General features: G+C 48.2%; 1 protein-coding gene across 4 annotated transcripts in view; it reads right to left on the bottom strand.

The window, feature by feature from the left end:
• AGAP1 (ArfGAP with GTPase domain, ankyrin repeat and PH domain 1) overlaps positions 1-26,093 on the bottom strand; it is a 577,143-nt gene that overhangs the window by 106,603 nt on the left and 444,447 nt on the right. For 3 of the 4 annotated variants that reach the window (XM_061122533.1, XM_061122534.1, XM_061122536.1), the window contains one exon: positions 24,109-24,270. The exons of the other annotated variant lie outside the window; for it this stretch is intronic. In XM_061122533.1, the coding sequence (XP_060978516.1) occupies positions 24,109-24,270 (162 nt within the window). The remainder of the gene's footprint in view (positions 1-24,108; positions 24,271-26,093) is intronic. 4 annotated transcript variants of the gene reach the window in all.

The following is a 26,093-nucleotide window of genomic DNA, read 5'->3' as shown; positions in this document are numbered from 1 at the left end:
ATGTAAAACCAAATTAGCAAAAATCAATTTCTCTTAGTGGTTCCCAATTTTTAAAAAGCATGCATGCCCCTTTGGATGACTCTGATTCAGCAGCATTCTAAAGTGACTTTATTACTTCTTGTCAATCACGAAGTCAGTATATGCTCACTTGTGACTCGACAAGAGGACCCCTTGTCTCAAGACCCCCGGCACCTCCGGAGGTCTGTTCCCTGCAGGCTGGGAGCTCCACTCATTCTTTCCTGCCTCCAGACCAACTGGGCTTGATGATCAACAACAGCCTGAGGGTCAGCAGGGCTGCCACCAGTGACTTACTGCACGGATGAATAATACGACGTCTCTAATCGAGATGTTGTTATTGTTACTTAGTCGCTTGGTTTTATCCAACTCTTTTGCAACCCCATGGGCTGCAGCCCACCAGGCTTCTCTGTTTGTGAGATTCTCCAGGCAAGAATATTGGAGTGGGTAGCCATTTCCTTCTCCAGGGGATCTTCCTGACCTAGGGATTAAACCTGGGTCTCCTGCATTACAGGTGGATTCTTTGCTGCTGACCACCAGGAAAGCCCTCTAATCAAGATGGTGGGCATCTAAATTTAAAGGCAAAAATGTTTAAATAAAAGGATAGGTGGGAGGTCAGAGAAAAACCCCTTCCAATGACTAGACACCATGTCAAACGTGTGTGTGTGAGCTCAGTCATGTCTGACCCTGCAACCATATGGACTGTAACTGCCAGCCTCCTCTGTCCATGGGATTTCCCAGGCAAGAATACTGGAGTGGGTTGCCATGTATTAAGTCCAATACTGGACTTAAGTGCCCTTAAGTCACTGGGTTGCCTCCTCCAAAGGATCTTCCCAACCCAAGGATCAAACCCATGTCTCCTGAATTGGCAGGTGGATCCTTTAACATAAACGCCATCAAAAAAAAAAAAAAAAATTAGCAGATGGACATCAGACCCTTTTACCCTCTCCCACGTCAAGGTGCCGTGACGGGCAGGTCCGGCATCCTTCCCGCTGTGGGAGGGCTGAGCGTCAAGGTGTCTTCACCTCCCACTCGGGCGGGGGGAGCTCTGAGTGGTTAAGTACGGATGAGTACACGACAATGGCTGCTACTAATCGTTTATTGAATAATGAAACTGACACACCTGATAAAAGGTTTCAATCTTGAGAAAAATGATGGATCGTTCTTCAGTTTACTGGCACTGCCATTTGTGTGACAAACGGTGGGAGAGCCCCAGTTAATCTCCGCAGACCTCCAGCCCGAAGAGGCAGCTCCCAGGCGGAGCAGCCAGGTAATCACCAAGAGCTAATACCATGGCTGCACGCAGCCAGCGAGGGCTAGAGACCGGCGCTTTATCAAGGCTGATCTCCGAATCAATTTGCACAATGGATTTTTTTTTTTTTGGTGATGGGCGAGGGAGAGAAGAGATAGGGAAAAGAAAGAGCCACAACAAGAAAGAAAGATAAGGCCCGGCCAGAGAGTGCACGGTCCTAACGTGGAGAAATGGAATTGTCAGTGGGATCAAAGCATAAATGACTTCCGATCGGCTCGGGATGGCAGACAGATTTTCTCGGTGGTAAAGTCTGATCTGTGGCATCAGAGTGCCCTATCGAGGTTGTTTGTCACCCAAGCAGTGCTGCTGGGCTCGGAATCTGCCTTCCGCCCTCAACGGACACAAGATGTTCATTCTTTTAGTAGATTTTTTTTTTTTTCTGTTATTCTATGGGAGAGTAGGGGGCAGGGAGTGTGGCTTTAAGGACATTAAATATACAACACTCAAAATAGCACACTTATTTCTATGGTATTATGTGTTGTGTCTTATCTTAATTTTGGTACAAATCCAATCAATTCGACAGGCGCGTCTTCTTCCAAGAGACTGACGTAATGTGAAAACCAGAACTTGGTGTTCTGGGCCCTCTGCCTCTCCTTCGTGCCCGTATCACCAGACTGGGGGGGAAGTAACTAAAGAAGATAACGCACAGGGTGCAATTAATATAGAGTTGGCAGAGAAGAAACAGCCAACATTAGCTGTGACAACAATCAACGTTCAAATCAGAAAGGAGCAAGCCTCTACTTACATTACTATCACTGCCCACTGGCAAGGTCAAGACACACGTAAGGAAAGGCAGGGCAAGATTTCAGTTACATGAACAGAAATGAGTATGAGGTGCCCCTGATCAATTACATCACCCCCACTGACTACTCTACAGCATGAAACAGTCGGGGAACACGTCTAAACGTAACCAGGAATTTCAGGCAGGAAAAAAGTGTCAAATGCAGTAGACTTTTAAGGATGGACATTCTCTAAGATGACGATGTTTGCGGAGATGAGAGAATGAAACTACACAGTTATTAATTAGGACACACATGGAGAGTGTGTTATGTAACTTTAAGTGATTAAATGAAAGGTTCTTAACCCAAGCATGAGTGCTGGCGGCATTAAGAGCCTGGGGATCCATGTCTAGTTGGGGACCCTGGGGAAGGTGTCTGTATGAGAAGCACCACCTTGAAAGCCATCATAACCTTCCTTCCAAGGTTAAGTAAGTTAAGGGGGGTGGGGGGAGTTCCTTTCCTGTTTTCAAGTGGAGAACTTCTCACATAGTCTTCAAGTTGCTAACTGCTCAGTTGTGTCCGACTCTTTGCAACCCCATGGACTGAGCCCGCCAGGCTCCTCTGTCCATGGGATTGTCCCATGGGGCAAGAATATTGGAGTGGGTTGCCATTTCTTTCTCCAGGGGATCTTCCCAACTCAGGGATCAAACCTGGGTTTCCTGCACTGGCAGCAGATTCTTTACCACCGAGCTACCAGGGAAGTCCTTTGGTTCATTAAAGGACTGCAAAGAGTCGGATAGGACCTAGCGACTAAGCACTCACGCATATACCCTCTCCTTTCAGCCAAAGTGCATCTAAAACTCCAAGACGGGGCTGGACTAAACAACACTCTGAAAACTTCTTTAAGAGCATCTTGTTGGATTCACGTTTGATAACACAAACTTTGGAGAACACACTGGTTTATATCACCTAAAACCACCCTCGTCCAAAAGAAATACTTTGGAACCCAATCAGTAGCTTGTGTGGGCTTTTCCTTCTCAACCTGGGGACACCAGAAAGCGTCTCTTGCCTTCTCCAGCTTTGCATCTAGGTGAAGGGGCAGGGCCAGCCCACGTGAAATGTTTCAAAGTCACATACACAAAACAGCGCTGTCGCTTGGCAGAAATTGACTGTCAACTGAACTGCATAGATCAACATGAGTTGAGGAAAAGATCACTGGGTCCCCCACCAAAGGGCCAGCCTGTCAGGGTACAACCATCAACTGTGGGCATTCTACACACCTCGCTGTCAGCACCCAGGGAAAGGGTTCCATGTAGGAAACACTGAGTCCAAGATGCAGAGTCTTTAACAAAAGCTCCCGTTTCAGCTCATAAACATGCAAATCCAGGCTTTACAATGAAGCGGTTTTCCTTCACCTTTAATGGTAACTCCTGCCACTACTTAGTAGGGACCTTCCGTAACCCTGTCATGACATTGGTTGTGATGGTGCAGACATCTCTAAGTTGGCCTCTGTGGGGGGACGGGGGCTGGAGGAAGACAGTGAATGGTTCACCCTGGAGATCCACCAGAAGAGGCTGGAAGAGCCCAAGGAACGGGGCCCACTTCTGTGTGGAAGCAGCTTTAATCCATCCCAAAGTGCACCGGGAATGTCCACTGACCCCCGGGTGGGTAGAGCATTAATGGACGTGGTACTCTGGGTGAGGAGAAGGTTTCATCCACACCACTTACTGGATCACCTCTGGGGGTTACCGCCCGAAAGTGGAAAAGTCGCTCAGCCGTGTCCAACTCTTTGCGACTCCATGGACTATACAGTTCATGGAATTCTCCAGGCCAGAATACTGGAGTGGTAGCCTTTCCCTTCTCCGGGGGATCTTCCCGACCCAGGGGTTGAACTGGGGTCTGCTGCATTGCAGGCGGATTCTGTATGAGCTGAGCCACAAGGGAAGCCTGGTTACCGTCTACCACCCTTGACAAACACGGTTTAACTAGAGATCCCTTGAGAGGAAAACAGTGTCCCTGGGCCTGTGTTAGGCGAGCCAGTATAAACTACAAACGTACTGCAAGTGATTTGAGTCCTAAGAGCATTATTTTATTTTAATTATGATTTATAACTTATTTAATTAATTGATTTATATTTGGCGGCGTGGGGTCTTCAATGCTGCGCTCGGGATACTCCCTGCTTGGGATGCGCAGGCCCATCCCTGCAGTGGCTTCTCGTGCTGTGGGGCTCAGGCTCTAGGCGCACAGGCTTCAGTAGTTGTGGTGCACAGGCTTAGTGGCCCTGCGGCATGTGGAATCTTTCCGGACCAGGGATCGAACCCATGTACCCCGCACTGGCAGGCCGATTCACATCCACTGCACCACCACGGAGCCCCAAGAGTATGATGCTAATGCATGCAACCTGAATCCCAAGAAAGGAATTAGGTGCTCTGTCCTACACACACGAATCGCAGAACTCACGGCATCCTGACGGCAGTTCTAAGAGGTGTCATCCTTCCCTCTTATAGCTGGGGGCTCAGGGCAGGAGACACAACGAACTGGCCCAGGCCATCCCATCAGGAAGAGGTGGAAACCCGCTCATGATGGCCTGAGCTCCTGACCACCCCCCAGCTGCCCCGGGTCACTGCTTTTGCCATCAGGACTCCTGATGCTGTTCGGCCGGTGCCTGCCTGGACTGGACTGGCCGTACACCGCGGGAAGAAACACCAGGACAGCAGAGGCTTGCTGGTCACTGAGGACGAACAGGACAGCCGGGCGCCTGCAGTGCTGGCTGTGCCGCCTTCATGGACAGTGGGATTCTGAGCATTTCATGAAAGTTTGAATCTGTGAAGAATCTTTATACTTTTGATCATCGCCCCCCAGGCCCCCGACACTGACTCACAATTCAAGAAGATACTAGAGGAGACAAGTAGAGAAACATTTTCTAAAGTTGGAGCAATGAGTAGAAATAAAACCCTCCCAAGAAATATTTCAGCAAAAAGATAAATTTCTTCTTCTTCATTAGAATAAGGAATTGCAGAGTGAAATGCTTTAATTACCCATGAAGTGAGATGGCCTTACGTGATTGCCTTCGCTTTAAAAGCACTAGAAAGAATACCCTGTATTAAATGCTCCTGTCTTTTTCCAGTTGTAAGAAAATTCTCCATCCCATTCAGCAACCTCTGAAAGTAATCCCACACAGAATAAAACTATTTGAAAACTTTTAATCTACTTTATTTTCAACTGGTAAAGGGATGCATGTAAAAAGGCATTCGTTTTTCTTCTGCATCCCCTTGCGTGTGGTGGTTCTGTAGACCACTCTTTTTAAAAACATTATTTATTTTTGGCTGGGCTGGGTCTCCACTGCTGTGCGAGCTTTTTCTCTAATTCCAGCGAGTGGGGCTACTCTCTAGTTGGGGTGCAGGCTTCTCACTACGCTGGTTTCTCTTGTCTCAGAGCACAGGCTCTGGGCGTGTGGGTTTCAGCAGTGGCGGCACGTGGGCTTGGGAGGTGCAGTTCCTGGGCTCTAGATCACGGGTCCAACAGCTGCAGCACATGGGCTTGGCTGTCCCACAGCAAGTGGGATCTTCCTGGATCAGGGACCTAACCTGCGTTTCCTGCACTGGCGGGCAGCTTCTTTACCACTGAGCCACCAGGAAAGCCCTTTCGACCTCTTTTAAAAATGGTCTGGGGACTGCCCTGGTGGTCCAGTGGCTAAAACTCTGCGCTCCCAGGGCAGGCAGCCTGAGATCAACCCCTGGTCAGGGAACTATTAATAGATCCTGTATGCCACACCTAAGACCCAGCACAGCCAAATAAATAAATAATAGTAATAAAAGGTATGGTTTTCTGATTCAAAAGGTACGGTTTTCTGCACTGTTTGGAAAGAATAAATCCTGAAAACTCAGGAATATAATTGCATGTGGGGAACAAGCTAGAAGATACTGAAATATCTTTCTACTGGCTCTTCTCCTAAAGGTTGGAGAGAGAAGAAATATATGGTGGTGGTGGCTTGGTTGCTCATTTGCGTCCAACTTTTCAACCCCATGGACTGTAGCCCACCAGGCTCCTCTGTCCATGGGATTCTCCAGACAAGAATACTGGAGTGGGTTGCCATTCCCTTCTCCAGGGGATCTTTCCGACCCAGGGATTGAACCTGGGTCTCCTGCATTGCAGGCAGATTCTTTTCAGTCTGAGCCATTAGGGAAAATAAACTGTTTCTCCAGGTATTTTACCAGCAATTTATAACAGTGAGGTCAAAGTAAAAGTCAACTTGTTTGAAACAGTATAGCACCACATAAACTTGCATGTAGATCATGACATTGATGAGGGACAACTGTTGCATTTAATGAGGCCCCCGTAACTACAAGAAGAACACAATTCCTTCCCTGGGGACACGCAGACCCCACAGGGTCACCACCCACCAGCCTCGCCTCTGTGGGCTCTCTGCTCTGAGTCTCCTCGTGATCTTTCTTGGCCCCTGTCCCTCCAGCAAATAACCTGATGGACTCAAGTCTTCTTCCTCTGTTTCATCCCATGTCACTGCGTTGATCACAACCTGCCGTATCATACAATGACTATCTGTGACTCATTTTCCATAGGCAACAGCAACACTGGGGGTTCACGTGCTCGCCTAGAATCTCGCCACATTCCCGGTAGGAGGTAGAGTCTATTTCTGCTGCTTGGAAGCAGGACTTGGTTTTTCCCATAGATCACGGTGGAGTGGACGCTGCGTATCCTCCAAGTCTAGACACAGAAGGAAATGGGGCTCCTTCCTGTGTCTCCCCCTTGACACTTGCCCCCTGCACTGGGAGGACAGCTAGCCACGTGGGAATGGGGGTGCGGGAGGGTACTGTGTAGGTGCCTTGGCCCACAGCCAAGGTCCCAAGAAGCATCACCAAGAGTCAGACATGTGAGGGACCCAGACTGCAGATGCTTCCAGCCCCGGCATTTACAACATTCTGGGTGAGGCCCCAGACACCGAGGAGCAGAGAAAAGGCTTCTCAGCTGTTTCTGTCCTAATTCCCGATCCACTGAGGGCAGGGACGCTTCCAGGGGAGCACTCTGCTCGGCGGCTGGACGCTCCATCTGTCTGTGTGACCGGCTACAGTGGCAGGGCGAGTGGAAAGGGGAAGGTTCTTTTTCTTTATTTGCTTAGCTGTGCTGGTTCTTCGTTTTGGTGCACAGATTCTTTAGTCGTTTCAGTCATGTCTGACTCTGGGTTGCCGTGCCCTCCTCCAGAGGATCTTCTCAACCCAGGGATTGAACCTGTGACTCTCCCGTCTCCTGCATCAGCAGGCAGGTTCTTTCCCACGAGCGCTGCCTGGGAAGCCCTCGTAGTTGTGGTATGCGGGCTTATTTGCTCTGCGGCGTGTGAGAGCTTAGTTCCCTGACCAGGGATGGAAGCCTTGTTCCTTGCATTGCAACGTGGGTTCTTAACCACTGGACCACCAGGCAAGTCTGGCAGGTACTTTTTGAGGGGCAAGACTGCCTTGAAAACAGCAGTTATGACACAAATACAAATTCTGGGGTATTCAACAAAACAGTTAACAAAATTTGAGCTTTTATATGTTTGAAATTTGATTTAAACCAATAAAACTAGGAAAAATATAACATCAATACAACAGAGGAGGGACTCCAATGGCAGAGCACCTGGGGCAGAGTAATGCGTCCAGTGCTAAGAGTGTCCTCGGGGGCCTCCACGTCCTGGTGAGTGACCCACGCTCGGATGTGTCTGGACCTTGGTGTGCGTCCTTGACACTGTCCTAGCTGACCTTCACCTGAAGCACTGGTGCTCAGCCCTGATGAGTTGGAATCAGCGGGCATCTAGGCTCCCCAGAGGCCAGCTGGACCCAAATCTCGGTTTTAAATCAGTGATTTTAGAACCGTCCAGGGAGCTGGCTGGCTGGCCCCTCCCTTGTGCCTGCCTCCACTGGACCAGAGCAGTCACGTCGTACACCTGCCCCCAGAGTCGCCCCCTGTGACCTGACCCTCCCACTCTTACAGGCCTCTCCTGCAGGCGCTGCCTGGCCTGCCAGCATCTTCAGTCCTTCTTCCCCACGGCCAGGGTCCGCTGGCCACCCCATCCTCATTGTCTCCTCCACTCCCTCCTGCCTCCAACCACAACTCAAGGTTGGCAGAAAAAAAAGAAAGGATCGTCTCAGGTCTTTAAGATTCTATTTACTCACTGGGCAGCTCATTACTGGGAAGTGATATAAAAATGCAAGTATCCCAGAGAAGATGGAAAAGCTGACCTCTGCCAGCAAACTGAAACGGGAAGAGACGCCCGCGTGCCTTGACTACGCAACTGCTGCTGCTCGGGTAGAGAAGCCGGGCTCTCCGGAGAACACCCATCCTCACGTTTAGAGACCGGTTCCTGATGGGGAAGAGCATGGGCTGAGGGGAAATTCCAGAGTACCTAAGGGAGGCTGTGAGTGACCCGGGGAGGCAGGGAAGGGGAGCAACTGTCACTCGCGTACCAGTGGAAGGAAGTCTTCACTAAAGATATTTAGGATTTTCTAAAAAGGAAAATAGAAAGGTTTCAAGCCACATTAAACTTGTATATTTCTGTAATTAAGAGGCAGCCAAAAAAACGGATTCATTCAACTATAGGAGAGCTTCCATTTCCTGCTCTAGATGAGGAAAAAAAGGAAAGTCACAGCAGCAAAAGAAAAGAGGGCATCTGGTAGTTATTCAAAAAGCTACACATATTCCAAAGGCCCAGGGCTTCTCTGGTGGCTCAGCAGTAAAGAATCTTCCTGCGATGCGGGTTTGATCCCTGGGTTGGGAAGATCTGGCTTCCCTGATAGCTCAGTTGGTAAAGAATCTGCCTACAGTGCAGGAGACCCTGGTTTGATTCCTGGTTTGGGAAGATCCGCTGGAGAAGGGATAGGTCACCCACTCCAGTATTCTTAGACTTCCCTTACAGCTCAGCTGGTAAAGAATCTGCCTGCAATGTGGGAAACCTGGGTTCTGTCCCTGGGTTGGGAAGATCCCCTGGAGAAGGGAAAGGCTACCTACTCCAGTATTCTGGCCTGGAGAATTCCATGGACTGTATGGCCCATGGAGTTGCAAAGAGTCAGACACGACTGAGCGACTTTCACTTCTTTCACTTTTGGGATGATCCCCTGGAAGAGGAAATGGCTACCCACTCCAGTATTCTTGCTTGGGAAATGCCAGAGGAGCCTGGTAGGCTACAGCCCATGGGGTCACGAAACAGCTGGGTCAACTTGTCGACTAAAGGACAACAAGCAAAGGCCCCAGACCGCCCGCCACAGTGGTGGCTCTTCATGCGGGCACATCATCAGGGCACTGAAGGCAGGTGAGTCTCCCCCCGTCCCCCCCACATGGGGTCACTGTGGGCTGGCGAGTCCTCCCCTCCCTCTCACCTCCTGCTGTAGGAGTCTGATCCCACGGTGAGGAAAAAAAAACTAATGTTTCAGGGGGCGGGATTTAAGAAAGTAGTTGACTTAAACTGTTTACACTGTTTAATTAATCGGCCTTTTCAGGGTAATTACATGTTAATTACAGGAGGTATTCTGCACCCGGTGATGATGAAACTGTATTTTCAAGTTATTGGCTCTTTCTCTTTCAATGTGAGCATTGGATTCACTTGTTCAGGTAAAATCACCAGGCTGTAAACAGGTCATCATCATGTATGCCAGTTTCTAAAACTCCTACCTTAAACCTTAAACCATTTGCTAATTCTGAATTTGCTATTTTCCAACTGTTGTAAAAATATGTTTTTGTCAATATCAGTTCAGTTCAGCTCAGTCGCTCAGTCGTGTCCGACTCTCCAGGACCCCATGAATTGCAGCACACCAGGCCTCCTTGTCCATCACCAACTCCCGGAGTTTACCCAAATCCATGCCCATCGAGTCGGTGATGCCGTAGTTGGGGTAAAATGACAGAAGTTTTTAATGGCTTGAATATTAACTTATTATAATTAAGAAATATTCTTGTGAGCCTATTATATTCAATACAAGTCTTTGTTTCATATGAATTTAAGTCTTAGGGAAAGTCCTAGATAAGCCAAGATTTGTAGGAGGGAAGACCACTGAAAAGACACGACCTTCCAAAGGGAGGGGCGGTCACCATGGAGACTCAAGTGGGAGGCTCCTTTGAAGGTCAGGAGAGGACACCCGTGGAGGGTTTAATCACAGGGCTGATGGGTAGCAAGGGGTCAATAAGTGGGTGCAGTGATTATTGCCAATAGGTGATTAACCTAGATTTCCTGTTTTGTGATTTTCTCTTTTAAAGATACATCACTAATTCTAAATTTTGATAAAAGTTATTTTCTTTTCATGACAGTGAGAAATAATAAATCCTCTGTATGTGTGTATGTGTGAGTGCGTGTGTGTGTGTGTGTGTGTGTGTGTGAGAGAGAGAGAGAGAGAGAGAGCGAGAGCGAGAGAGCATGCAGAACATGAAGCTAAGGACTCCAGTAGTTTCTCTCAGGGCTGCCGAGTGACCATGCCTACAGTACACCCTGATTCTACAGATCAACTGAAGAGGAAAACCATTCCCGCTGCAGAAAGAAGACCAGTCCAAATGAAAACCAAGTCAAAGAACGAAGCTGTAACACCTACTCTTCAATTACGAAGACTCAAATCAGGTTATCGAGGTGCCCAGTGTGCAACTCAAGATTCCACCTTCTACAGCTCCCATACGGGGTGCAACAAGCCCTTGGGAATTTCCTAAAGTAAATCTACCTTGAATATTCCTTGGAAGGACTGATGCTGAAGTTCCAATACTTTGGCCACCTTATACGAAGAGCCGACTCACTGGAAAAGACCCTGATGCTGGGAAAGATTGAGGGCAGAAGGAGAAGGGGGCAACAGAGGATGAGATGGTTGGATGGCGTCACTGACTCAATGGACATTCTACACGCCAAGAATCTGAATTTGGAGGAATTAAAAAATCTTGATTTACGACAGTTTTTTCTCAAACGTACTAACATGTGCTTAACTAGTAGTTTCATAATAGGCAGCATCAAGCAATCATTCTGGCAGGAAAAAAATCCCATCCTTTCAAATCTCACTAGGTTTGGAGACTGACTGGAGGAGGAAATGGCCACCCACTCCAGAATCCTTGCCTGGATAATCCCATGGACAGAGGAACCTGGTCAGCTACAGTCTGTAAACAGTCAGACACGAATGAGCGACTGATGATGCCTGGAGACCGATATTGGGAGGTACACAGCCGGAGCGAGGACGAGGGGACAGGGGACAGTCCTCTGGGCACCAGGAGCAGAGATCACCACGCCCAGGCACATGGACGCACTCCCCACAATGACCAAAGGCGGGTCAGTGGATGGCAGGAAGAACTCATTACTTCTTTTCCTACAGATGAAAATATCGCTAGCTAATTAAAGCTCTTGGCTGAGACGGACACTAACCGACAAGAGATATATCTCCCCAAGCTTGAGACGGTACCTGGATTAATTCAGGAACCCAAACCACTGAGGTCCCATCGCTGTGGTCCTCCCCACGCTACACATGCGCTCGGTGGCCTGCGCCATGAAACAACTTCAGCATTCTCCAAAAAGCTCTCATTAAACAGAAATTAGACGGAGACAAGGGAAGCCTAAAAAATTGACTAGGAGTTCGGATGCTCTCAATGGCTAATGTGTCCGTTTTTCACCTGAAGTCTTCTCCAAATGCAGTTTTGCTATTAGGCAAAACTCAAAGAAAGGTAATCAATTCCAACGAAAAAAGCACTTATCCTGGGAGGACAGTATGCGCGGCGCTTCAAACCCCCTGGCTGCCTGCCAGAACCCAGACAACAGCCATCAATGTCTCTGACTAGGCGAGGAGCACAGGGGCCATGCATAATTGACTAGAAGATGGGCTAGAACGACGGCCAATCAGCGGGTGATCAGAAACGCGTGGAATATTCAGCACCACTTGATTACATGGAGGCTTGTCCTTTCGCTCTCCTCACGAAATCTCTTCAAGGTCCAGAGTACTGTAATAAGATCATTACTGTCAAGCGGTACGGATCGCAGGCAATGAGTCTTCGGATAGGAACTCATACTTCACAAGCTCCCCCGGTCTGTCTCTCTCTCTCTCTCTCTTTTTTTTTGTATTTTACTGCATGCAGAGGCGGCAAGGCGACGAGGTGGCAGATAATGATCACATCACCGCACGGCAACTAGAAAGGCACTTTTAAGAAGAAGCAGGGAGACATCAGCTGAAGAGAAACTAAAACATTTCCCCTCTGCCTTTTTTTTTTCCCCTCCTTTAAAAAAAATTAAATAGAATTAAACTGTGTGCAGCAGTCGCTTTCATGAACTCAGAGATAATGTCATTGAATTTAACCATTTGAGAGATGCTCTTGTGGCAGCAAAGCCCATTACCCCACAGACAAATGGCCAATTTTCTGCATGTCCCGAGTACAAAAGGAGGCTTGTTAGGTTGTGTGTGCATCTCAGGGGCGACGACTGAAGTTTTTTGCCGTACCTTCTTCTTTCATTGGCGGTTAACATCCTGGGCTTAATACCTGCGGCCCCGTTGTGTGTCTGAGATGAGAAAGGGGGTGGAGTTGAAAGGCAGGGGCGCATTAGCAAAGATTCCTAAATAAACACACCGAGTTCATCTCAAGCCACACCCGCTTGAGGGCGAGTGCGTGGAGATCAGACCCGCCAGCAAGATGAGACGGACATCTGATCAGACTTAGATCAGCCCAAGGCAGGGTTCCAATGAATGACGGGGAGCAAGATCAAAAGCCCCCTCTTCCCTCCGATTGTCCTTAAACACGATCACTCCTCAACTCCAAAAGCCCACAAAGAACATCGTCCTCATAATGAATTTAAAAGCTGGGCTGACTGCCTCTGAGTCAAACATCTTTAAGTCCAAAAAAAGTTACGTCATGTCCCCTGGACGTTCTCTAATCCCGCATGTTCTAATTGTCTGCAAAGTAACAGTGATCCTCAACCTTCCCGGAATGTATACCCCCTGCCAGAGACACACGCAACAAGAGCCATGTTGTTTGTAAAGGAGCCGTGTTGTAACAGGGGTCCTGAGAAGAGGCTGGGGTCAAAACTAGCAAAGGAATCGCTGCTTCCAGGTTCTTAAGGGCCATGGTGGGGGTGGTGGGCACCCGGCTGCGATGGGCAGAAGCCTCTCCAGGAGCCTCAGGGCTGACCCTGCCTGCAGAAGGCTCCTCGTCATGCCCGAGCCGCGGAGGGCCTGGCAAGATGGACAGCACAGGGGCACGGTAGATCATGCAGACTTCTGAGCCCCAGAGGCCTGAGGCAGTCCCCCAATTCACACTCATCTGCCCGCCTCTGGCAAATCACTCAACATCACCCAGCTGTAGTCCTCACTTGAGAACTCAACAGTAGATAACGCCACCTCCCCGTCTGACACTGTGGGTTGTACGAAGGATGCAATGAGGTAACACCTGTTTAAGAGCAGTCACTGAACCATGGCTTCCTCCCTGGGGGCTTAAAGGCCTATTCCAACAAGGGACCCAAGACTCTGGGGAGGGAGGGGGCAGTGAACACAACAGGTGGTGATTTGCAGAGTGACTGGATCCATGAATCCCACAAACAGGAAGAGAAGGTCACAGGTTTTATGAACTGAGTGTCTGTGTCCTCCCAAAATTCGTCTGCTGTTCATCACCCCCAACGTGATGACATATGAAGACGATGGTGGGGCCCCTAGGATACGGTTAGTGCCTGTCCAAGAAGGGGAGAGAGTGCTTTCTGTGCATTGAGCAAAGGCCACAGTGAGAAAGCTGACCCTGCAGGCCAGGAACCCAGTGGGTCTGCACCTTGATCTTGAATGATGCAGCCTCCAGAATGGAAAGGAGTAACTTTCTGCTGTTTAAGCCACCTGGTCTGTGGTTCTGTTATGGCAGCTAAACCAGACTGAGACCCAAAGTGTATGGTTTTTATTTGATATTTTCCATTTGCCGAGTTGCTTTTACACAGACTGCATTTTGCATTTTGTCACCATCCTTTTTGTTGGTTTGTTTTACATCTTCAGGAAGAGGAACGAAGTCTCCCCTACACATGAGATAAAACACGGCCCCGTTTCGTTATTGCTGGGGCCGGGGGCACAGACGCAGCGTACTCAGCTAGAACATCTGAGCACGCACCTCCTGGATGCCTTTATCTCCTCAAGTTGCCCGGACGCTTGTGTCTAATGTAGAGCATCTGCGGGTCTGGGGGCTGCATGAGACAGAGACGCAAGAGATGTAGACACGCCATCATGTCTATCTTCTGAGCATGACAGCTTCCGTTTGCGTGCCTGTACCCTTTGTGGTAAAATACACGCAGCGAGGCAAAAGGAGAAAAAGGACGCAAGACATCCGAATGGCAAAGAACACACCGGGTGGACAGTGCTCTGCCTGCCCTTCCTGGACGTTGGTCTGAGCAGATCACATCACACCCCCGATTTCATGGCTAACGAAGTGCCCTCCAAAGACTCTGACAGCTCTACCATTTTTTTGAGAACGTCAAGAAGATGAGAAATTATCTGAGAATCCCCTAAAAGTCAGTTTGACTTGGGAGGTCTCTCCACCCAGGCAGAATTCAAGTCCAGGGTTCCTGAAGAACAACGCCCATCCTGACTTCTGCTGATGGACACTGGAGGCTGTGAGAGTCTTGTGCAGAAGGACTCCGAGTGTTAGGGTCAGTAAAAGGAGGGCTCTGCAGCAGATCTGTACATGTAGAAAGCAAGCTTGAGAACAGCCTGCATTTTTCAAAGGCGAGTCTACTCGTCTGTACGGCAGGAAGGGGAGTGTGTCCTACTGCACCAGGAGTGTCGGTGGCTGGAGCTCCAAGCCACCTTGGGCGTGTCTGTCTCAGCTGCTTCAGTCGTGTCGGACCCTTTGTGACCCCACAGAAGCTGTAGCCCCATCAGGCTCCTCTCTCCGTGGGATTCTCCAGGCAAGATTACCAAAGTGGGCTGCCATACCCTCCTCCAGGGGATCTTCCCAACCCAGGGATCAAACCCACATCTCTCACATCGCCTGCATTGGCAGGCTGGTTCTTTACCACTAGTGCCACCTGGGATGCCCCCAAGCCATCTTACACCAAAATTTCTCATGTGTTCACTTTTTGTACTTTCCCCCCCTTTTTTGGAATAGCAGATATTTCACGCTGGTGCCTCCAGGACCCAAGGTGCTAGGCTGGGGTCCCTTGGGCTCCCTGCACAGACTGCTCTGATGGCCACAGTTTGTTTAGAGATCTGCTTTCTCCACTGGAGAGTGGGCATTCTGAAGGCAGGGCCCACCCCAGTCATTCTTCCATCCAGTCCTAGGCATAGCTCTTGGCCTGCACCAGGTGATTAATGCACTTTCATGGAACTCAATCTAACGCTTTCGTTTGCGTGTACTTAAAAAAAAAAAGGATCAAAAAATCCTTCTCGTTGTCAGCTCATCATGATGGGAATCGTCTGATCTGGCTTCTCCTGCTGTGATCAACTCATCTTTGTTTATTTCTGACCCGCAGACTTCCACAAAGGATCTGTGAGCGCTGTCAGCTTGTATGTGTTTGTGTTGGAAGGACTGAACCCTGCAGGATGGCTTTTGAGTCAACTGCGCCCCACCTAGGATGTCAATGTCTAGAGTAAACCCACATCTACTCAATTTTAGCAAGTTCATTCTTGTGGAAGGAAGCCAGAGTTACCACCTGAGAACTCTCTCAGGAAAAATGATCTGGTTTGTGGGGAGTAGGCAAGTCCATCAGGATATCCAGTGTCTCCTAACATGCCCGCCTCAAGGGCAAAGAACCCAGCCAACCTGGCCCCCTCATCAAAGGTCCTGCATTGTGGGGAAATCGTCTAGGAAGATGTTAACAGTTCTCGGGGTTTCACATTTGCTCTAATTAACTACTCAGTTCAATGATTCAGAGGCACTAACCTACTAGTTTACTAAGAAGGAGGTTCAGTGAAGGAGTCTTTACTGCTAGAAGGAAATATGGTTGATCACGGAATTTTGATGGAGTGGGTGATGGAGACCTCTGACTGTCTTTCCTTTCACGGAAGGCAGCTGCGAAGATTGTAACAAGTAGACACACTGCTGCATTGTTTACAAAGTAGGAGATCCAAGAGTGACCCATGATGGTAACACCTGACAGCTTTCCCAGTCTTCTCTGATTTTCCCCACTAACTACTTCCAAATAACACAAAATCCCATGAGAAAGGCCCCATGCTGGCAGCTTCTTGGTCATCATTATGTTTCCTGGCAGTCACGTGTCCTCCATTGCACGTAACATGGAGCAACCAGCGTGTTAACTGTGCCCACAGAGGGAAGGTGAGAGCATCAAGGTGAAAAGACACTTAAATAACAAAAGAAACAAACTACCCTGCCAAATCCCCAGATTAACCAGCGATGCTCCCAACTGGCCGACATTCAGCATCACCCAATGGTCACAGACGAACCTGAGGCCCCACGTACCTGCGGGCTGCTGCTTTTCTGTAAAAATGAGGATGTAGGGAAAAAAAGTTGTACAATGCTCCTGCAGAATTCTTCATTTCCTCCCCAAGTGTCTTCCAAAATATCAACTAATTAAAAAAACTTTCTCCCTAAGATGAAAAGACACTGATCAATTACAGCAACATCTGTTTTCTTGTGGGCAGGAGGAGAAGGGGACGACAGAGGATGAGGTGGTTGGATGGCATCACCGACTCAATGGACATGAGTTTGAGTAAACTCTGGGAGTTGTTGACGGACAAGAAGGCCTGGCGTGCTGCAGTCCATTGGGTCACAAAGAGTTGGACACGACTGAGCGACTGAACTGAGCTGACTGAAGTGAAAATGAAACTGTTTTGTGACTAATTCAATCACTGCCACTGGGGTTTTAGGCTTCTATAAATAATGACATTTAATGAAAGAGTGATGCCTTTTGTGGCATTTTATTAACAAAGATAACCACTGTGTATTAAATTTGCAGAATCTAACATGAAGTTCTCCATGTTAGCTTTCCCTGATTTTTATAACCCATTGTTGGTTTATCTTTCTTCTGGACCACCCACGCCCTTCTTACATATTCTGCCTGAAATCACAGGTACAGTCCCTGTGAATACATTTCGAAGAATGTATTTATTTTGTTTTCTTTTGTTGTGATGCACGTCGAGCACAAGGGCTCAGCAGCTGCAGTGACTGGGCCTAGTACCTCCTTGGCATGTGGGACTCTGGTTCCTGGTTTCCTGACCAGGGATTGAACCGCGTCCTCTGCTTTGGAAGGCGAACTCTCAACCACTGGACCACGAGGGAAGCCCCCCTGATGTGTGTCTTATTCCCACATTAAGACACTGAGTTCCTTGGGGTGAGAGAAGAACCGAGTTTTGTTTGTCTTATTTCCCACTGAGCCAAACACACAGTGCTTCCTCTGTGCTTGTTGTATGATATTTGATGAAAGAATATAATGATTCACAACTTCAGGCTGTCCTTTGAAAGAACGGAGGAAGACTAAGTCTCATCTGACCTCTGCAAACTGGAGTTAACCATGCTGGAGGCCTCACTTTGGATGGCTTAGAGGGTGCAGCTGTGGTTGGCAATTCGTTGTGATGTTTCCTCTACAGAGTATTTATCCACGATCAACCACACAATGGGTCTAAAAAGACCCAGAATGATCAACCAAGGGATGGAGTTGAGAAGGATAAAATAAATTCCCTTCTGAGACCTTTAGAACAAAGCACCAAGAACCCAAGGGGACAAAAAAAAATAAATTAAAAAAAATCAAACAAAAAAGAAAACAATAACAAAATGCCAAGAAAAAAATAAAACCCCCAACAACAACATGATTTCTGAATCCTCTCTTGTTATGATAAGATTGGGTAAATCCAGACTGGTCCTGCATTTTTAAAGAAACATCTTTGCTCTACCACCTCTGAATTTGATGATCCATATAAAAGTCAGGGTCTTTACATGGAATCTGAGAAATATCAAGGAAGCCACTCTGCCTGCCCCACTCCTAGATTTAAAAGCCGCTCCACACACCTCAAAGACTTGCTTTTTGCCTGGTGGAAAGAGCTTGAGGCAGAGAATCAAGAGACTGTTCTGTCACCTACCAGCATCCTGACCCTGGACAAGAAAGCCACTTAACCTCTCTCCACTTCGCCTTGTCACTGGGGAAACAGGGAAATTAGCACTTGATGCAAACTTGCATGAATGTTATAAAACTAACGAGAACTACCCGATTCGGGACCACGGAACCGGGACTGCAGAGACGACGGGCACAGTTGCAGCCATGATAACCTCTCTCCTGGACCCTGGATAAGAAGAATACCCAGAATGGATGGCAATTCAAAGGCAACGGCAAAAGATGGCAAGTCATTAATGATCTGCAAAATCCCCACTGCCCAGGGGATGTCCAGGCACACGCCCTTCAGCTTGACTCTGGCCATGAGCCCCCAGCCCCTGGGGCTCACATCCTTCCAGAACCTCGGTTCCCTTACGGTGGCCCAACCAGTGCTGGACGTGCCGTAGGGGACCTGGAACTTTGCCTCTCAGGCAGCCCCGGCTCTGACAAAGTATTCCTTTTAATATCTGAGCCAAAATCTGCTTGCTTGAAGGTTCCACCCGCTAGTCCCAATGAACTCCGTCAGGGCCACTCAGGACGCGCTGGGACTGTCTCTCCAAGGCTTGAACACAGTTAGGATGCCCTCACGCCCCTCGGGCCGGGTCACCATCCTCCTTCTCCATATCTGAATTTACTTTTCTTTTTTAAAAAAAACTTTTATTTTTATATTGGGGTACAGCCAATTCACAGCATTGTGATAGTTTCAGATGCACAGCAGAGCAGCTCAGCCACACATCAGACATACACACATATCCATTCTCCTCCAGGCTCCTCTCCTATCCAGGCTGCCACATAACATGGAGCAGAGCTCCCTACACTAACAGCAGGTCCCCGGTAGTTATCCGTCTTAAATAAAGCAGTGTGTACAAGTCCATCCCAAACCCCCTAACTATGAATTCACTTTGGTTGGTCTGTAATCACTGCAGAGTTTAGCCCCCAGATCGGAACCTACCCATTTTCTTAAATATAACTAACAATTCTGAGCAAATCAATTTAAAATCAAGAGTATCACTGATACTTTAACCCCACTGTTCCCAATGGCCTATTAAATAAGAATACAAGTAGTATTCATGATACAGAAAATTTTTTTTTTTAAAAGCTAAATGCCACCTTCACATTTTTCATGGGAAGCCTGGAGGATGCTGGTTTCTAAGAAGCTTACCCTCAAAGTTATACTCAACAGTGAAGTGCCCCATTGCTGACATTCTTCATGAATGGTCTAGTTTTCCCAGGTAAAAACATCACAAAGGTGTTTTTTATCATTACAAATGGGGCCACAGAACTGGAAAATGCTCACATATTTTTAGAGAATGCATATATGGAAAGAACAGACCTACACCTGCTGAAGTCTCCGGGTAGGTGGGTGGGGGGCCTGATGCCCAGTGATGTAGAGGGCAATGGAGACACACACAAGGTCCTCGCATGGTTAGCACCATGGCAGTCAGCCCCTCGCCTGCCCAAGGACACAGCTCAGCTCTCAGCGCTGGGAACACCTAGACACACACCCACCTTTCCAAGGCACTTCTGGCTTAGACGAGAGTTGGCCTATAAAGAAAGTTGAGCACAGAAGAATTGATGTTTTTGAACTTTGGTGTTGGAGAAGACTCTTGAGAATCCCTCAGACTGCAAGGAGATTCAACCAGTCCATCCTAAAGGAGATCAGTCCTGGGTGTTCATTGGAAGGACTGATGTTGAAGCTGGAACTCCAATACTTTGGCCACCTGATGTGAGGAGCTGACTCATCTGAAAACACCCTGATGCTGGGAGGGATTGGGGGCAGGAGGAGAAGGGGATGACAGAGGATGAGATGGTTGGATGGCATCACCGACTCGATGGACATGGGTTTGGGTGGACTCGGGGAGTTGGTGATGGACAGGGAGGCCTAGCGAGCTGTGGTTCATGGGGTCGCAAACAGTTGGACACGACTGAGCGACTGAACTGAATTGAATGTCACCCACACTAGCTTATACCTCGCAGTTCTTCCACACTCAGAACCCCCAACCCCGGAGGGGGCTGGAATACTCTATGATATTGACTCTCTCTATGGGCTTCCCAGGTGGTGCGGTGGGAAAGAATCCACCTGCAGATGCCAGCAATGAGGGTTCAATCTCTGGGTCAGCAGGATCCCCTGGAGGAGGGCATGGCAACCCACTCCAGTATTCTTGATAGGAGAATTCCACGGCGCCTGGCAGGCTGCAGTCCGTGGGGTCACAGAGTCGGACACCACTGAGCGACTGAGCACATATGAGGGCTGGGTTATATTTGAACCCAGTGACCATGTCGGAACTCAAAATATTCATGAAGGAACTCTTTGGTCACAGTTGCTACTCCCATAATTTATGAGACTCAATCCATTCATTTTAAATTGTAAATATAGGAAGATGACAACCGTTCTAGTTAATTCAACTATCCTGTGTAGACCTGTTCTTCTGCAGAAAAGAACCTCTGTAATTGAGTCTGATGAGGGCCAGGGCAGCGAGGAAGTCAGGGAAGCAAGATCCTTATGGCACCAAGGGCCCCCACGTGGACAGAGAGTTTCTGGATTTTCAGGCAACATAGATATTTGATGAGGGCACACTTTTAGTCTTTACCTTCTGAACAAAGACACCGCAAAGGTAAGAAATACCCAGCGACAGAAACTTGGTGCTCAGCTGAGAGCCTGGGCAGAGAGTGGGGCTCCTTTATGGGCTTCGGGGGGACAGTTCAGATGTGCACACGTGCAGCTCTGATCCCTCCCTCAGCAGGGCTCAGGCCAGGCCCTTGGGGGGCCACGGGGGACAGAGACTTCCGGTCTACTGCACTGATGTTAGATCAGGGGCCAGATGTGCCCAGGGGTGTGCAAGAGGCACTGGGAAAGGCACGAGCAACCCACAGCTTCTGCTAGCAGCTCCCCGCCGGCCCTCCACCGCCCGTGGAGGCAGGCCTGGGAGGTGGCCTCAGTAGCTCTGATGCCTCTGGGGTCTCATCGGGTTTGGCCGAGGAGGTGGCGGCAGGGAGGCCAGGGGCTTCTCCTGGGCTCCTCACCCTCAGCGTCACCAGACGGCACATGTCCTTCTGTTGAAGGACATATCCCCGGATGGAGGTCCTCCCCAGATGCCTCCCTCTGGGTCTTCTAACCAGTCCCTCCTTTCCCTGTCACCCCCTGGGGCCCCACACCACCCCTATAGCTCTTCCCACACCCTGCCCATGCCTGCACTGACAGTCCCTGTGGAAAATTCCCACCAATGACCCAGCTGAGGGTGCCATATTTTCCCCGGAACCTGGAGTGAAATAGCTGACTCTCAGTGGAATTGCATTTTTCTCATACTTTATAGAGATTTGAGTCTAGTCGTCTGATCCAACGGGGTGTCTCAAAAACTACACGATTCACCCATTGTATGGACATCGTCTAGAGAACTTGTTATATTTACAATTGCAACTTTTCAGCATGAAGTCAAGCCAAAGAGAATACACTGGCAATAATAAGTCACAGTGCTTTGCAGGAAACAGAAATAGAAATATTTTTAATAATTAAAATTAAACAATCCTCTAAAAATATACAACCACGTTTCACTTTAAGAAGGCTTAGCTTTGATGGTTCTCACAATACCTTTGACTAATAGTTATTAAGAAAATTTTAAAAACTGTGCATCATTGTGAATCTAAAATTATCTCAATTGAACAATGTGTTCTGACTTCAAAGATGTTAAAATGTGGGGGGAAAAAATAAAGAATAATATGCCTTGGATATAGCCTGTCTCCCCAAAATGACTCATTTATTTATAGTTGGGAAGGTAACATTTCCTAGGGAAAAATGATCCGTTTTCTTTTTACAGAGAACTCGTCTTACTTTCTAGTGGAAAGATGTCACGGATATGGCATCACAGGGACGGTCCTCTTAACTACAAAGTGAGGCATAGTGTCCTTTCTAGTCATTAGCACTGAACTTCTGAACACACATCAACCGACACCCATCAAACATGCCCGAGATGCTGTTGTGATTTCTAATTTGGGTGCTTCTGAATCTGTCTTTCTGTTTGCATCACCACCTCGGCAGGAAGGCCCCTAATGAAAGGGTCTGTGGCTGGCTTGGGGCTGAGGATCTGACTCAGCCTCGTCACAGGCTATCGCTCAGAGCCCATGGTACCACCGCAATAACGCAGGAAGTGGAAGATGGAAACATTTCAGGCATCCGATAAGCCTACTGTCATTTCTCGAACTTTCTGCGAACCCACTGGATGACGAGGATGCTGATTTGAACCGGCAGCCCAATTAAACGCGCAACCACTACTAATTTACTTTCAGGCTGGATCTTATTCACACAGTTTTCACTATGCCAGGAGGTGGGTGGAATGAATAGAAAGGATGAAATGTGTGTAATGAAGTGATAGGTGGACTTGATAATCAGTTTCTACCAAGTGGTACCTTTTAAAAAAAAGTCAGTAGTTGAAAACACACGACAAACACAGTAAGATGTTTATCTGTGAAATGGGCCTGAGACCTTTCCCTGAGGCAAATCTTACTCTTCCCCTGGGCCCGTGGGGCACCTGCTCCCCACCTGGCCAGTGGCCACGCATCTTCCTGACTTTACCCCAGTCCTCTTGTAAGAGGGGGTGTGTGGCCACCCATCTGTGGCTGGGGGTTTTTTGCTGAAGTTTTTGGAAGGCGTTGCATCAATGCTCAGCATCTGTGGGCGATTTATTTTCCAATGGGAAGGCCAGCAGTGTCTGAGTGGGTGCTTTGATCCACAATCATTATTTTTCACCACTGCTGATATAACAGAATCATCCTCATTTATCATAACAGGAGAAAATCGGTTTTTATGGGCTAAACTTGTTAGCAGGAAGCTATGGGAGGCAAAATGGTAAGACAGGCACTGAAAAAGGGCTTCTAGACTCTTTCCTGCCACCATGAGAGAGCCCCAACAAGCTCCCTGACACTCTGAACCTTGGTCTCCTCATTATAAATGAAAATGCCACGAACTCACAGAATTACGGTAAACGACATAGCGCGTGTACCGTAAACTCCGCTCCTGCCTTGCTAACAAATGCATCGTGGGTTTATCTCATTTAAGCTTATCTTCAGATATTAGGAAGGAACAGGCACTTTCTTTCACACTCATACTTGCAGTCTGAACAGTCAAAAGAGTATTTCAGAAAAAGTGCAGCAGAAATAGAGAAAGAAAAGGACGTAAGCTATAAAGGTTGTTTCCGGCATACATGGAATCCTTGTTGAAACCAGATTGTTTTACTCTCACTGGTCTCACCAATCATTATTCATGTTACACAACAATGTTTTGACATTTGAACTTTCTTTGAAGTATTTCTTTAACTTGTTTATTACACTGTAATAATTTCACCTCCCACCATGCCTGTGTACCTGTGTGCATGTCCACCTCCACTGGCACACCAAGGAATAAAAAATCTAAGTCCATCAGAAGGAGCCACTTCTGAGAGATCATATGGGCCCAGCCCTGAGCATCAAACCTGACTTCAACAAGTCAGAGGAGAATCAAGACAGACGGTGCCCACGGAAACACTAATGCAGCTCACAAAACACCAAGAGTGATGGGCATTAATAGAGGGGGCAGTTATCATCAGACGAAGCTGAAAGCCAGGATCGGAGTGGCTGTCTTAACTTGAAATTAAGTCGAGCCGGTATCAGGGAAGATTGCCACCTCAGGAGGCTGGTCTTTTTTGGAGGACGACACCGTGGCAAGGCTCAGCTGGAGCGGACACACCCGAGCCCAGCTTGCCGAGGTCGGGCAAGACCAAACAACCTGCCCAGATGTATGCGGGGCTGGGACACCAGTGTTAGCACGGACCCAGCGATACCTGTCAGGAGGTAAGACAGCCAATGTGGTTGGGCAGTCTGGAGGATCAGTGGGTAGAGAGAGGGCCCCCAGTACCACCTTGTAAACAGAAGGCACACGCAGTGACCTGCACCCCCGAGCGTTTGTGGTTCAGGGTAAACGATGCTACAAATGAGAGGAGTGAGAATTACTTTTCAGAAACGCGAACTCTGCCCCTGAAAGTCCTTGGAAGGTGGGCTGGGGCGGGGGGGCGCCTTACCGTCAGCGGTGCCGGAGAGGCCGTCGGCTTTGAAGTTGCTCGTGCTTTTCTTCCTCCGATGCTTCTTTCTGTTGGCGTGAGGGGAGGGGGGCGGGTCGAGCTTGGGGCTGGCGGTGCTGGAAATGCTGGGGCTTGAGCACAGGGGGTCACCCAGCCCCGTGTCTGCCGCCGGACCGGAAAAGGAAAAGAGCGCAGAGGTCAGCACGGAGAAACCAGACTCTGCCAAGGACCACAGCAACGTTCCTCCAGTTACCAAGCCCCGGAAACAGTCTCCAAACCGGGGGCTCAGAGCAAATCTTGTGGTAAAAGGTCAGGGCTCCCCATGCCCGAACACGCCACCTGCCATTCCAGAGCAGGAGCTCCTTTCGGCATCTTCTTTTTGCTCAGGAGGATTTACAGTCCTCCTGTTTTGTTTTTTTTTTAAGACCAGTGCTTCTCCAACTTTATTACTTTAAAAAATGTGTTATTGGAGTAGAGTTGATGTGAAATGTTGCTTTAGTTCCAGGTGTACCCCAAAGTGCGTCAGTGATACATATACACATACCCACTCTTTTTCAAAGATTCTTTTCCCACAGAGGTCATTATAGACCATTAAGTACAGTTTCCTGTGCGACATAGTAGGTTCTTCTAAGTTATTCATTTTATACATAGTCATCTGTATATGTCAACCCCAATCCCTTCTCCTTTCCCCCCGGTTACCATAAGCTTGTTTTCTACACCTGTGATTCCACTTCTATTTTGTAGTTAAGTTCGTTTGAACCCCCACCCCTTTTTTTTTAAGATTCCATATATAAGTGATATCATATCATGTTTGTCTTTATCTGATTTATAAAGTTCTTTATTTTGCATGTTTGGAGTTCTGGAAAAGGAAAGTTGAGGGGGGAGGTTTTTACTTGTTTATTTTTCTCTTCCCACAAATAATTTGATATATTAGGAACAAAAGAAATACTCAGGAATACATAGGAGAGTGTCATCTTAAATGGGGTTGACTCGTGTGTGTGCTCACACACAAGATACAGGTATTTCTGATTGTCTGTCTCCTTCCCTCAACATTCTGTAGGACCAAACATCAGTTAATTACTAGTGAGATGCCACAGGCCACCTCCCTGTCTCACCAATGTCTAGCAACAGTGCTTAGAAGTCCACAGTAGACCCGGCAATTTTTGATTCACTGAACCCTCTCACCAAAATGTTAAAATCAGTGCACAAATGTGATCATTCATTGGAAGTGAAACTCTCAACTTATGCTGTCTAACTTTACTTTATCAGAGAGAAGAACACAACACCCTTAAAAGACATGAAATGAACATGCAATTCAGCAGAATGAACAAGTTCACTGAGAAAGGGATGAAGGAACACCACCCAGATACCTCCAAGCTCCTAAGAATTCATCATTTCATGACAGCGTCTTTGTTAACTCAAAAGACAGAACCTTCTGGCCAACGAATGAATAAACATTCATTCATTCAGCGAACGTTCTTCTGAGCACTTACTGTGAGCCAGTCACTTTTCTAGACGTCCGGGATCCACTGCTGAGAATGACAAAGTCCCCCGTCTGAGTGGCATTTAGACAGCTGAGGGGCCACAACCCAGACTTTGTTACAAGGTGATGAGAGGGGAAAGGAGCCCATGGAGGGTGGACATTACAGAGGTGGTGGAGGGGTGGGGGGTACAGAGAGGGTCTTGATGAGAAGGCAACACGTGGGCCAATGCTTAAAGATGGTGAAGACATGAGAACTCACGTGCATACCTCGGGGAGGAGGAAGTCACCAGAACCTGACCCTAAGGCCAGGTGTGCATGCTGGCAGTGTCCCAGAACCACAGAGAGGAGGACGGGAGACTCAGAGAGGGTGTCATCAGAGAGGAAGAGGGGCTCGGACACTGTCTAGGACCGGCTTTTACTCTGGGCAGCCGCTGCAGGGTTTTGAACAGAAGGATGACCTGATTTTGAATATAAAGATACTTGAGGGTTTCCCTGGTGCCTC

The sequence above is a fragment of the Dama dama genome, chromosome 20 (assembly GCF_033118175.1).
Source record: "Dama dama isolate Ldn47 chromosome 20, ASM3311817v1, whole genome shotgun sequence".
Classification (NCBI taxonomy): domain Eukaryota; kingdom Metazoa; phylum Chordata; class Mammalia; order Artiodactyla; family Cervidae; genus Dama; species Dama dama.
The sequence above is the reverse complement of the archived record's forward strand: the minus strand, read 5'-3'. Positions and strand labels throughout refer to the sequence as shown.